We start from the raw sequence: 14093 nt of genomic DNA on the forward strand, positions 1-14093 counted from the left end.
CACGCAAGGCTGTGCTAAATGCGCGCTGGGGCACACGGACGGTGACGACAAGCCCATTGACTGTAATTCTTCGCGTATCATAGCTCGTATCACGACACGCAGATGTGGGTCCGCCGTAGAAGAATAGTCACCAACGTCCTGCTGAAGGCGAACAGACTCGAGTTCGTCCAGGCGCTGACACGTTGTGACAACGTCAGCGCTTCTAGCGGGGTTCATGATGGCAAGGGCATTGAAGGCGACTGATCTAATGCCTTTCAGAATGTGGCGCACTTTGTCTGACTCTGGCATAGATGAACTCATACGGCGGCAAAGCGCAAGAACATCCTCTATGTACGATGTGTAAGACTCGCCTGGCTGTTGTTGGCGAGTATCGATGGTTTTCTTTGCGATGGTAGAACGAACGGCCGGTGTACCAAATACTTGGCGCAGCCGCTGCTTGAAGGCAGCCCAGTCAGTAAAGTATCTCGTGGTTGAAGAACCATGTCTTCGCCACACCCGTCAGGTAGAAGGAGACGTGGCGGAGCTTGTTAAGGTCGTCCCAACGATTAGCGGAACTGACTCGCTCGTATTCGTCGAGCCAGTCCTCCACATCTTCTTCACGAAGGCCAGCGAAGAGATGGGGGTCACGCTGGTGGCTGCTTAGGATGTAAGGGGTGGCTGGTGGTGTCAGAACGGTAGTGGTAGAAGTGGAAGGTGGTGCGTCCTCAGACATGCTAGCGGACAGTGGGCCCAAGCGGCGGCCTGAACGTAGCTCCAGGGGGTAGACTGAGCGGGCAGAGGACTGAGGATCGAAGAGCAACTCCACCACTTATGACGTCTCTGTTGGCACGACGTTTATTCGGCCCGAGTACTCGGCAGCGAACCAGCAAAAGCACACACCCGATGATGATGATCACACATAACTGAAGATGAGGATCGCGCAACGTAGGATGATGATGATAATATACAGATGAAGAAGACGTGCGTAATAAACGCCCACAATATATATTGAGTGGACCCCATCCAAAGCTACTGGCGTAAAGCATATGTGTATTAGCAACAGATTATTGCGATTAGCATCAGTGCACCGGCTCCGGGTTGACTACGTTCGAAGGAAGACTCAGCGATGCCGGCAACTGATTACCTCACGCCTTCATACAGGTGACTAGACATTTCCGGGCCTTCTCTTCGGTGGCCATCTGATCAAATGTGGAGGCTTACTCACTCCTGCAGGAAATGGAGACCGACCGCGAAAACAGCGCCAAGCTGAGCCTGCCTGCCTTGCCCTGCCCTTCTTGCCTGCCTGCCTCTTACGCCGATCTGGTGGCCGAAATTGTTTACCAGCTAACGCCACTACATATGTGCCCGTTATCGTCATGCCGTTGTCACGACGCGTTCTACGCCGACCCAGTCGTCCAAGTCTTATAGGTTTCCGCCACTAGGCATGTGCTCTTGGTCCTTATGCCGTAGATGTTGTTGCATTGTCGTCATTCCAGCTTCGTCAACCTACTCTCGTCATGCTGTCCGTCGTTCTCACGACATCGCTGTTTCTCGGGCATACCGGCTCCAGTTTTGAAAGTACTCCAATCCACATATATTAAGTTGTCCGATCGACGGAGAGAAGAAAATACCTGAACAGCGTCAAGTAAAAATCAAGACAAAGGAATGTCAGCCTGCTGTATCGATGTCAAGGATTTGTACTACTCCATGCCTCAAGATGCTCTAATGCGGTGTATTGAAGATTGCAAAGATAAATTTTGCGCAAAAAGCATTTCAGCCAGTGGGTTCCTAGAGCTTCTGGCGTTTCATCTAAGGTTTTATCTAAGGTTAACCTATGCTGAATGTGACAGGCCAGTCTATCTTCAGAAGGAAGGAGTTTGTATTGGGTCATGAGCAGCCTCACCCTTAATCGATCTGTTTCTGCGCCACCATGGCAGACGTCTAAAAGAAAAAGAATGGAGGCGTTACAGATTTTAAAAACTGCTAGGTATGTGGACGACTACTTAGTGCTGTATGAATTCAATTCAAATATCACTAGAATAGTGATGTATGTGGTTGCTTTGTTCCTTGAGTGTCTTGACAATCCGGTTATTACGAATTAGCTACCTGTCAAATAGGCCATCCAGTGTTTAGACATCAGACTATTTTTGACCGCCAATCATTGTTGTTGGGAATATCACCCTCTGTAAAATGTATGCTGCATTCGCATGCTTCGTCACAATCGAAGCTGGTGAACCAAGCAATCACAAACCTTTGTTTCGTGAATGCACTTCGCAAATCATGCCCTCATCGGATGCCTCGGACGTTTTCAAGACAGAAAGAGCGGCTGAGGGACGCATGTTACCCTGTCCATGTACTTCTGTCAGTGGGGAAGTTGTGCTGAAAAAGCTGAGAGAATTGAGTGGCACCTGCGAGCGCATCGGCGAAAGTAGAAAGGAGTTGGTTATGCCATACATGCATGGGGTGTCGCATGGTTTAAAGAAAGTGGCCCGTAAAGTGCAAGTGGATGTCGTATTTGCAGCTCTACAATTCTTGTGTGACAAAGCGCACATGGGGCAGACCGGTAGATTCCTCAATGGCATATTAAGGGAGCATAGGCAAAAATTTAACTGTTATCGAGGATGGTCATGTTTCAGTGCACTGTGACGATTGTAGGTATGAACCACTGTTTAAGGATTGCTCCGTCTTGTTTAGAAATATGGATAAGGATACGCGGGATATTGTTGACGCAGGCTTGACTGCACAAGAGCGTGCTAATTGCGTCAGTGACCCGTTGATTACTCTGAGCCGAAGAAGAATTGCCTATCTGGAAAATGCTGGTTTGCACGTCGGACGATTTCTAATTTGTATTCGTTTTGTCGGTATAAGTATCATGCCCTGAAATCAAATCAGTTGAACATTAGCACACGTCCTATGGTCTTTTTCTCTGTGTCAATACAGCGCTATGACCTCAATTACTGCATCGTCGTCATACAGTTTTTATGGTACAGTTGTCGTCACCCCACTGTCCTCACACTGTTTATATGCCATCGTCATCATTGCGTGGTCGTAATACAATTGTCGTCATGCATTCGTTGTTATTCCGTCGTCTTGATGGCGTTTTGTTCGTTCCAAGGTCGTCATTTTAACTTCGCCATCACACACTCGTCACGCCGTCGTTGTTACAAAGTCATTGTCATACCCAGTGTCCTCATGGCGTGTTCGTCATACCGCCTGCGTCGTTCTATTACGTCATTCCTTCGCCGTAAATCTAGCCTTATCATACTGTCGTCATTCTACAGCGACCAGCTGCCTTTGTTATCCATCGTCATCATTGCGTCAGTGTCCGAAAGTCATTTTCATGCACCTGTTGTGATACCGTCGTCATGTTGGATTCTGGGGTTTTACGTGCCATAACCACTATTTAACTATGAGGCACGCCGTAGTAGGGGACTCCGAATGTCTTTTGACCACCCGGGGGTCTTTAACGTGCCCAAATGCACGAAACACGGGCGTTGTTTGCATTTCGCCCCCATCTAAATGCGGCCGCCGCGGGCAGGATTTGATATGTTTTAAGGCGAAAGCCTTATAAGTCTCATGGTTCAGTCACCCTTCAACGCCTTCGAGCGAAAACCGCGTCGTCGAAGTGAAATCGCACAGGATGACGACTCGGTGCATTATTTCACTTACAACACCGACCTGACATCGTGTCTTACCAATATGCAAACGCTCACGCAACAATTCTGATGGTGCGCGGGTCACCATCGTCACCACCCTAATTAATACGCAGTTTATTAAGGCACTCGAACCCACTAACTTCGGTGGGAGTCGAACCCACGATCCGTAGTGTTAATTAGGGCGAGATTAATAAAGGCGCAGTTAAGGTAGCGTCAATCAAAGGGGTTGAGACAGCAAATTTTGAGACTAAAAAAGACTGCTGTAGGCTTCCTCTGTATGCAAGGACAAGCGACATGAAGTGTTGAACACAGCAAACGGTTAAAATATATTTTAATTCGCTTCCGAAGAGTGCCAAAATTCTCGTTCTCGCGGTCGAGGCCAATCGCTAGCACGATTCACACCAACGTCACTGTTTTGAAGGCGTAACTAAAATTTTAGTGACGTCATACCACATTAGAGTGACGCAAAATGAGCGATGACCCACAGCACCGGCAAAGTCTAGAGAGCCTCGAGTCTAGATTGCAGTGAGCCGCATCGGCCGTAGACGTACAGTCGGAATCGAAGCTGCCGCAGCTAGCCATGACAACTGTCGGCGTAGTTTTGTTTGACTGCTCTGGTACAGAACGTGTGTGCGATAGCAGACGATGAGTAGCGTGTAGTCACAGCTTTGTGGGACTACGTGACCAAGCTTCCTAGACAGTGACGTCGTTGTACAACTCGGCGCCCAGAAACCGAAACCGAAAATCGTTCACATAAATAATGCGATTTCAAATTGTTTACCGATAATATATGAATCTCCGAGCGTGTATCATGCTCCCAGTAGCAATAAGAAACGTTTAAAACAAAGAACGCGTAAGGCCATCAGTTTGATGTCTAAACCCCTTTAAAGCACTCAAACCCACGACCTTTGGTTGGAAAAAGAAGTAATAAGAAGTAACAATGCATTCGAATGAGAATGTCAAATAACGCAATTAATGTCTCCTGAGCACGCAGGCATTCGCCTTCACCCTCTTTGGCGTATGCTAAACTAACGGTCAATTTTTACAGCGAAGCTGTATGTGGCTAGCCAATTCGTCCCTCTCTCGCCTGTACGTCAAAAACTATCATAATAAGCAATGGTTCGATGTCGTCGTTTTCGGCAGCTGGCTCGTTGACGCCCCTCGGCGCAACCACGCGAACGCGCTGTGCAACTGCTCCCGCGTTCGTCGTCGTCGTCTTTTTCCCGAGCTGGCTCTGTTGCCGCTCATCTTCTCTTCTACCGTCGTAATGGGGAGACCGCGTTTACGGGGGTATGAGCAAGTTCTTAAGAGAGCATGAGCCATTCATTGTTTTACGTGACGGACGAATTTAATTTTGAAGTAATTTAATTTTAACAGCGAAGCTGTTTAAGCCAGCCGTAATTTGTGGTTCGTATCAAGAAATAAAAGAAAACAAGCTTTCTTGCCGAGGCGGGATTCAAACCTGCGTACCCCCGGTCCCAAGACGAGCGTCGTAACCACTGGCTATACAGCCACTTTTTTTCACGGTATTTATTGCGGATATAAAACGTACATGCGCAAGTTATTTTCATAGCGGCCAAAACAGTCATAGCCGCGTCTACAAGCACAAAACAAACACTTCACAGTAAAATTATCACAGTAAACAGTTCTAGAGGATACACTGCATCAACAATGGATACCAGTCAGGTTGCGAGTCTATCTGATCATAGATGTTTTTCAGTTGTGAAATCACCCGAATGAAATGTGACTTCAAAGATACAATTGAGGGGTTCTGCATTCCGATCCAGCATGCAAGTTTTCCATAAACTGTGCAACGCCATAAGTAGGAGTATGTCAAAAGGCACATCTTCACATTTAGGTGGTATCAGATATAGTATCATATGCGGATTTATATCAAGATTCTTTTTTAAATTCCTTTGAAGAATGTCCCAAAACAATATGGCGTCCTTGCAATCAATAACGCAGTTTTCTATAGTTCCGGGTACATTACAGAGACGACAGTTAATCGAAGGTACAAACATGCCTTTCCTATTTAATCTGGTTTTAACAGGTAATGTTTCAGTGCGCACTTTGAAGAAGAATGTTTGTAGTGTGCAGGAATAGGCATTTTATAGACTCGTGCAAGCACGTCATCTCCAGGTAAGCCGACCTCCAGCGATCGGTACAACGGAGGTTCAAAAAGCATGTCAATTCGATCTTTATACTAATTTTTCCTTGAGATAGAGAATCTCGCTGCAAGAAAACACACTGAGAGGCACAGTTCACGCATGAATCCCTGCAAATATGTCCAGACGTGATGCAAAATTTGCCGAAATTACTAAATTTGGTAAAATGTTGACGAGATTAACTTGCAAGAACCGTAAGAGCGCGGGCGATGTCCGCGAAGTTCCGGACAAAGCGACGAAAGTAGGAACATAATCCTGCAAAACTGTGGACGTCTTTGGCTGAACGCGGCACGGGAAATTCTTGCACAGCTCGCACCTTGTCGGGGTCTGGTTGAACACGGGCAGCACTAAGGTGACCGAGCATAGTTATCTCGCGCCGCCCGAAACGGCACTTGGCGGAGTTCAGCTGAAGGGTGACTTTTCAGATGACTTTTCAGTCAAGTATTTTCTTCAAATTTTTTATGGAACGACCTCACATATCCAATTTCTATCGCAATTGACCGAACCTCTTGCTTGAAAAGCTCCCTAGACGCAATTAAAGGCATCAGCCAAACAAGTTTTCAGCGCCAACTGCACACGAGAAATGAAGTCCCCATCGTTCTCAAGTCACGAGTTAAGTTTCCAGAACGCCAAGTTCGGTCTGAAATTTGAACGAGATTTTTTTCCAATCTGCGTGGTAACAATGAAATGATCTGAAAAAGAAACAGGTTCTGCTTTACAGGACATTTCAGGGGATATCAGAACCAATGAAACATAAATGTGATCAAGTCGTCTGTGGGTACTTCCTTGTGCATGTGTATAAGAGGGGAGGCTACTCGATGCCCTGTGTCAATCAGTCCAGTCTTCTTGACTATATGAGACAACACTTCAGCACTCCTATCACTAGGACTAGGCCCAGTATAGTCATCTGGATTGCACACACAATTGAAATCGGCCATGAACAAAACATTACGGTTACAGTCAACTAAGCTAGCTATGTTCTCAAAAAGGTTAATGCGTCGCGGTGCATCGTTAAAGACATATACAGTGAATTGCACCTTGGCAAGGCACACAACATAAATCGCATTGTATAAATCGTCCCTCACTGTCTACATTAAATGCGACAGCACAATATGGTAAATTCTTCCTGAGAAACAAATGGCAGCCCACTGAAAGGCCCACAGCATGCGACACAAATACATGAAATACAGAGAGAAATGGCTTCAAAGCCTTCTCAGTCTCCTGATCGCTATCAATCTTCGTTTCTTGAACGGCTACGATAGGCTATACAGCCACGCTTGCAGAACATGCATTTATGCGAACGATATGAATGTGTTCGAGCGTCGTCGTCTTCGTACACAGCTGGCGCGTTCGCACGCTCGTGCTTTGCGAGGTGAAGATGTCTTGAGCGCTATGAGAGCGAGACGCATTCACGGTGCGGGTTTGCTGGAATGGGTTGTCAACATTGCAATGCGGTTTCGGTGTTGCAAGCTGCGCAACGCGCAGTCACTGCCGCGAGTCGAAGACGCGCGAAAAGAAATTATCATCATCATGAGTAATAAGATGAAAAGTTCGCGCGCACTTCTGGAAAATGCTGGGCTACGATCACCCAGCTTCGTTGTTTCAAGTGCTGCGCAACCGAGTGCAAGGTTAAGCGTTTTTTTAATGCGAAGCATTTCTTGACGGCGGGTCTATCTGTTGTCCCACATCCCCACAGCGCATGCGCGTCTCCTCCCCCTCTCCGTCCTCTCCTACGCTCCCCTCTAGGAATCCGGAGCGGCGCGCTCGACAGGTGGTGCGACAGCTGCATACTCCGCTGGGGGTGCCAAGGTGGTTCCGCGGCATGAAAATGACGGAGCGCGCACGCCTCATTCTCTCTCCTGTGCAGCGCCGCGATGACCGCTCGGGCCGCTGCCGCGAAACCATCTCCCGCTCTAGCTAACCATCTCCCCGCTGCTTCGCATCCACACATGGTTCCTTTTAGCGGGAGATGGAGTAATTTTTTTAAAGAATAGCAAGCGGGCAATGCGACAACGGCGGACTTCGGGCATACCATCAGTAAGGTTGTTCTCTCCGTCGCAGTCAAACGTGTAACCTCATTAAGAAACGCCAAAGAAGTAACCAATAATTAAAAAATACTTTAATGAACCGTCGGGATTAGCCCAGTGATAACCAGCGGGGCCGCGCGTTTCAGCTTCGCTGGTTAACCGTCTGCACGGAGTGCTTGGGCGGTAAAATTTTTCTCGTATATCTGTCGTATATCGTATACCTCCTATCTCTCGTATATCGGACAGGCGGGTCGTCGTGTTAATGACCGCCTCATAGAGCATTCATTCTCGCTCAGAGAACGGCTAAGGAAGCAGTCTGACTTTGCACGTATCGACGTATAGATGTTGCAAACCCGATTTTGAGCATAGCACTATATTGAAGATATACAAGAATCGCCTCACGCGCGAAATATTTGAGGCCCACGTAATCCACTGAAGAGACAAATGCGTCAGCATCCCATCAATCGATCTGACGGATAAGGAGCTTGACTATACCTTTGATAACAGATAAAGCCTCAGTCCTCGACTATCCACGTGTGCATTCGCGTTAGCACATAGGCTGTGTGAATTTTCAAATAAATAATATGTTGATAGTCTGCGCTCGCGTCTGTTTCCTTTCTTGTCCCGTCTTTGCGCAGTTACCGCAAAGGTTAATATGCACCATACGAGTCCAGCTAATATATCCTTCTTCGGGATTTGATCCCGTGACCTCGTGCTTAGCATCTCACTCGCTTCACACCGTCGTCCGCACGCCATTGTCGTCATGCAGTTTTCGTGGTACAATGGTAATCACGCCATCGTCGTCATAAACTCGTCGTCTTCCCATTGTCCTCATACCTTTCTGATGTCACCTTCGTCACAGCGTCGGCATCCTGCATTCCTTCTCATAATGTCGTCTTGATGTCGCCGTGGTCATTCCATCGTCACCGTTCTAGCTTCATCATCTCAGTCACCTCATGACGTCGTCGCCTCACCATCGTCGTCGTACAGCCGTGGTCACACCATTGTCTTCATGCCGTTGTTGTTACGGTGTCGTTTTAGCATTACCATCACTTTAGAAACATCGTCCTATTGCCTTCCTGTCGTCCCCGTCATACTGCCTTCGCCGTTCCGTCGACCTTATTCCTTCTCCGTCATTCTAGCGAAATCACGCTGTCCTCATTCAATCTTAATTATACCACCATTATCATGCTGTCGTCGTAATACGTACTTCGTCGCCGGGCCATCGTCATACTTCCAGCTTTGTCGACTGGTTGTCGTCATACACCCGTAACCATCCCATTGTCCTCATGGCCCCCGTTATCATGCCGTCGTTATAGCATCGTTATCAGTTCGAAATCATCATCTCAACCTCCTCATGCCGCCGCCATCACACCTACTGTGTTGTTCCGTCGACGCCATTCCTTGTCTGTCATTCAGCCGTTGCCACTGCGTCGTCGTCACACAGTCTTCGTCATGCCGTGATGCTCCTTGCCGAATTGGGCACACAAGTGTCACACCAAACGGGGCCGATACCGGAGACAGCGTATGTCTCATATAGCCGGAGCTGCGGTAGCCTCAGAATGACCACTACAGATTTTAAATAAACGTGACTCGACGACAGTCATTGTAACATGGAGTCGGCCGTATTGTTCATGTGAATGAGTTGGTGCAATAATAAAACATTGTACATCAGTGGCGCCAAATATTGGCGGAAACCAAAGCAGAGAGCGCTCAGTTTCATCTTTCTCTGCCAATTTTCACTTTGCTGCTGAAGTAAAACAGCCTGACGAGCAGTAACTTCGCAGCACATGACAAACTGTTCTTACGCCCTCAGGTATCACAGCCGCCTATTAGATGGGTTGTTTGGTGTTTCACACTCATAGACACTGTTACAAAATATTACTAAATTGTTCACGGGAGCCCTTCTTTTTTTCATTTGGCAACTCGTCTGCGGGTCGTGTGAGCCACCAGTATTCCTCCGGAACACAGTTCTAGTAATGAAAACAGTGCTAGAAACGAGTACTAGAACAAAAACAGCACGATCGCGCCACTAGGCTCCACAAATGGCTTTAGCACTGCGCCGTCTTAAAAATATTTTGTGCACCTACACATTTTGCAGAGGATGGTCATCGTGTTACCGCTGTTGTCGTACGTTGTACGCGTGCTCACTCAGTCTTGTATTGAGGTGTCTCCTGTACTGTCCCAAGTAGCGACGACCACAAGACAAGCGAACATTGTAGACAACACCTACTGTCTCAGTCTTCATTTCTCGCGCTGTGTCCACCACAATATACAGTGCTAACTAGCAGAGTGTACCCACCGTTTTTTAGTTCTTGAGCTGTGACCTCGTTTAAAGCGAGCTGTTTCTCACACGCAATCCGAACATGACTAAGCTTTCGTAACGCAGCATTTATCTCGTAGAAAATTCGACTCTATACCGTGCACTCGTGTATGGCATCTTTGTGTAACAAAGTACACAAACGCCTTCCTTGTCCTAATGTGAAATATTTCCACAATAATTTTATGCAGCATTACTTTATGTAACTTGCTTTGTTTTGAGACATCGGGTTACGGCATTACCTTTGACAATTCTGTGCGGTTCACCTCGTAAAAGGAGCTGAAGTGAGTGCGCATAGGCAGTGGAATAGCACCATCGGAATCACACCAACGCAGGTGTATTTCAACCCACAGTCACAGCATTAGTTGCATCAATAAACAAAATGCCCTTCTCAAACAGTCCACACGCCTTCTCTTTTTTTTTTACAGATGCATTATTGAGCTTGATCTGCTTTTTCATTCCCTACATTCCTGATCACGCGTCTTGAGTACCTTCATTCTCGGTTGCCTCACGTAGTGTTGATGGGAAATCTACCAAGAGCAGAGCGAATCCCTGCCACGTAACCGACTGACCAATCATTCCAGTAATAAGCAACTATTATCTACGCTGTAGAGCCACCAAACAGATTACGAAAGATGCGCAACAAGCGGCTTTGGCGCTCAGGAGATTATCTCAGAAAGCACGCGTAGTCATGCAGAGTTCTCGGTTTTTATTCTCTTTACTAAGTGGTTTGCCGCTCCCCTGAATACATTTCAAATTCAATTTCGATATTTCAGATAGCTATAAGATATTGTGGGGCACTTTAGCAGCCGCGGATTTCACTTGAGAGAAGAACTTTCGACTCGCATTTGACGGTACCAGGTTCGTTTCAAGAACAAGGACGGAGAGCGAGTGGTTGCTTCTCTGGACTAATCTGTAACCCCACGCTTGAAGAACGGAAGCGCTGATACTGCCGTATCTAAGATTCGCTGAAAAACAACTAGATGAAAGAAAACGCAATTACGAACCTCGGAAAAGTCAGCGTCCACGTATTGCATGAGATAGGAACAGAGGAGATTTGTTTCTTGCTCATCGCTTTCTTGATCCAGAAGGTCGCGTCGGTAACCCGCAACCACGCGCACGTACTGTGGTGCACCATCGAGGAAGGTTAGACTCCCCACGGCGGCTCCGGAAGCCTGTAGCTGCAGAGCTACCTCAAGGGCCACCGTTGCACCGTATGAATATCCCACCATGTGATACGGACCACTGGGCTGCGTTGTCAGCATTGCCTGGGCAACCGAAGAAACATGGCGGAAGTTTGGTACGTTAGCCAATGCATCGTCACACATGCAAAAGCAAAAATACATATGAAAAGATACACTATGTGGCTGCTTATCGACAGCTCCAGTTTGTTGGGCTTCTTTGAAATATCAGCGCTGTAAGCTCCTTGCTGAATACAGCCTAAGATAGCAGCTGTACTGTACTGGTTTGCGGAAATACTTCGTATCGCACAAGTAGCTTTTGGCTGCATACATGCAGTCTTTAGGCGCGCATTGAACTGGTAAAGTGTTTGCGAGCGCTCTCATGCGTATGAGATATCGGGCCTCATGCCCACGTTAGGGTCCTCCTTGAAAAGACAGCGACAATTTCTTTTTCTGCGACATTTAATACACCCACTGGGTTACTAGGTACACCAATCCAAAAAAGAGAACTTAGTTCCCTATGTATTCATTGATTTCACTTTCTGGTAATTTGATGTGGTAGTTCAATTAGGAATTTATTAAGCCACTCATATTTTTCAATCCTTATTTCACAAAATTTTTCTCGCTCATAAATAAGTAGTCTGGAGCAATACTCCTAGGCTATATTATAGGGTGTAGATTACTTGTACTTTGATGCGTGTTACATTGTTGCTAGAGTGAAAACTCTGCTACACACCTTACTTAGAGAAAAATGACATGCAAATGAAAGGCCGAGCGAAAACGAGTTCCGCAACATACTATGGCTTTCAAAACCCACTAACTCTTGAAGGAATCTTTATTTTGTGTAGAAAAGAATTTATGTGACGTCAGGTAGAGCTACCTGCAATTTGAATCTAAATTAGAATTTATATGCAGCAAACAGCAACAAAAGCAGTGCTGCGGGTGATCAGGAAAAAAAAGCTGTTTATTTAGGACAGCTTACGCGGACACGGCCACCACAGGACTGAGCAGCACGTAGAAATTCTGGAAAATGTACAATACAATACCATAATACGCGTATATACGGTACCATGCAACAGCAACGTTTCATCCAGCACGATCTAGAAATCAAACACGTGCATTAAAGAAGAAAAAAGTCGCAGTTTCTCCCGAAAGGATAAGCATCAATTGCGATAGCAAATTCGTAGAGTTATGCGGAGTAAGGGTAGTAGGTTTATCGTCTGCATAAATTTGGACACATTCGCTAACTAATTGAATTAACAAGCATGGTGTCAGCGCGCACAAGCAAACAATAGATAACACTCGATGACCGCAGACAACCACTGTCAAAACGCTGGCGTGAGCAAGCGCGACCGCACCAGCGAAGGTTCGTGCTGTCTATCGCTTCAACGGAAACTGAGCAGTGAAAGCACAGCGCATACAGAGGTAAGAGCCGTGTGGACATCGCTTTCAAGATACGGTGCGCGTGACAGCTCGATGCCGTGCAAAGTACGCAGTTGCTGACAGAGTAGAAGCCGCACCTCCTCCCTCCCGCGCTGCCTTCTTGCTTTCCTCCTTTTGCATGGGAGATTCAGTCGCCAGTTCCCCCTGCGACCGGTCGCAATATACGCATTTGGTGCCGCAACTAAACGTCGCCTCCCCTCCCTCCCTCCCTCCCATCTCCCCACGGCATTTCGCACAACGGAAGGCGTCGCGTTTGCTCTCCGCCATGTGTTCCCTATCCGTGACGCGTGCTTTCACTCGCGCATACAGCATACGGCGTGCGGCGACGATTTTATCGTCCTTGGACTTTGTACAGAACCTCACGGCGACGGCGAGGACGGCAGAAATCCACTTGGAGTGTTCATGAAATAAAATTCATGAGCCATTCCACTCTGTGAAGGTGGACGACCAACGAAGCTGTTTAGCACACGACGCAGAGGTAACACACTCGTTTGACACAATCGAGCACAAAGGATCTTCATCGGTGTTTGCCGCCCGCTGCCGCCTAATGCATTCTCGTACTGTTTTGGCCATCGCTCTTTGTAGGCGCGCTGCTGCTCGGGAGTGTGCATTATACGCGGTCGCCCCATTATGAAAGAAGTGAAATTGAAAATGGAGAACAGCAGTTTTTCTTTCGGACAAGGCACGAAGGTGCCGCTCCCCTGGAGTGAGGAAGGAAACTAGGCACGCACTAGCTTGGAACCACGACAAAGAGAAGGTGGTGTGAACGTAGACATGGCCGACGTGGGCCGCACAGCGGTAAATTTTCGGGAAACCTTTATTATCTCCGAGAGAGACTACTGGTCTTATAAATGGGGCCTAGTGATACCCAGTTTACTCTAAATGCAGATGTAAATAATGTGACATATAAGGTTTTGCTTAGAATGGAGTGATTTTACATCAAATTCGGGACCTGAACTTTTGCCCACGGAGTTGAAAAGTCCACGCAACTCTAGCCATAAACAGCTTCGCTGTAAAACGACAAGTTCAAATGAGACGTGATATCGTAACAAGTACCCACAAAGCAGCACGATATAATACATAACAGAAAAAATTCAGGGCATAACAATTGTAGCACCGGCCGACAGGCATTTTCTGCAATCAGCACTTATTCAATAGTATACTTCTCTGTTTTCATAATAAAATTTAAGTCAGTGTTTTCCTCATTGTACTTGGTGCTCGGCATTGTGAGCAACAAGACCTGTAGTTACAAGACCTGCGTATGTAGTTACAGTTTCTGCTAGCTTTTCTAACCTAACAATTATGTGATAATTATTTCCTAG

General features: G+C 46.9%; 1 protein-coding gene across 10 annotated transcripts in view; it reads right to left on the minus strand.

The window, feature by feature from the left end:
• Positions 1-14093, minus strand: part of LOC119444370 (fatty acid synthase-like) — a 648066-nt gene that overhangs the window by 293336 nt on the left and 340637 nt on the right. For 5 of the 10 annotated variants that reach the window (XM_049663304.1, XM_049663305.1, XM_049663303.1 and 2 more), the window contains exon 20: positions 11341-11415. The exons of 4 other annotated variants lie outside the window; for them this stretch is intronic. In XM_049663304.1, the coding sequence (XP_049519261.1) occupies positions 11341-11415 (75 nt within the window). Of the gene's footprint in view, positions 1-11238; positions 11416-14093 lie in introns of all 10 variants that reach the window. One more of the 10 variants, XM_049663308.1, reaches the window with a different exon arrangement.

Source organism: Dermacentor silvarum, chromosome 3 (genome assembly GCF_013339745.2).
Source record: "Dermacentor silvarum isolate Dsil-2018 chromosome 3, BIME_Dsil_1.4, whole genome shotgun sequence".
NCBI lineage: Eukaryota > Metazoa > Arthropoda > Arachnida > Ixodida > Ixodidae > Dermacentor > Dermacentor silvarum.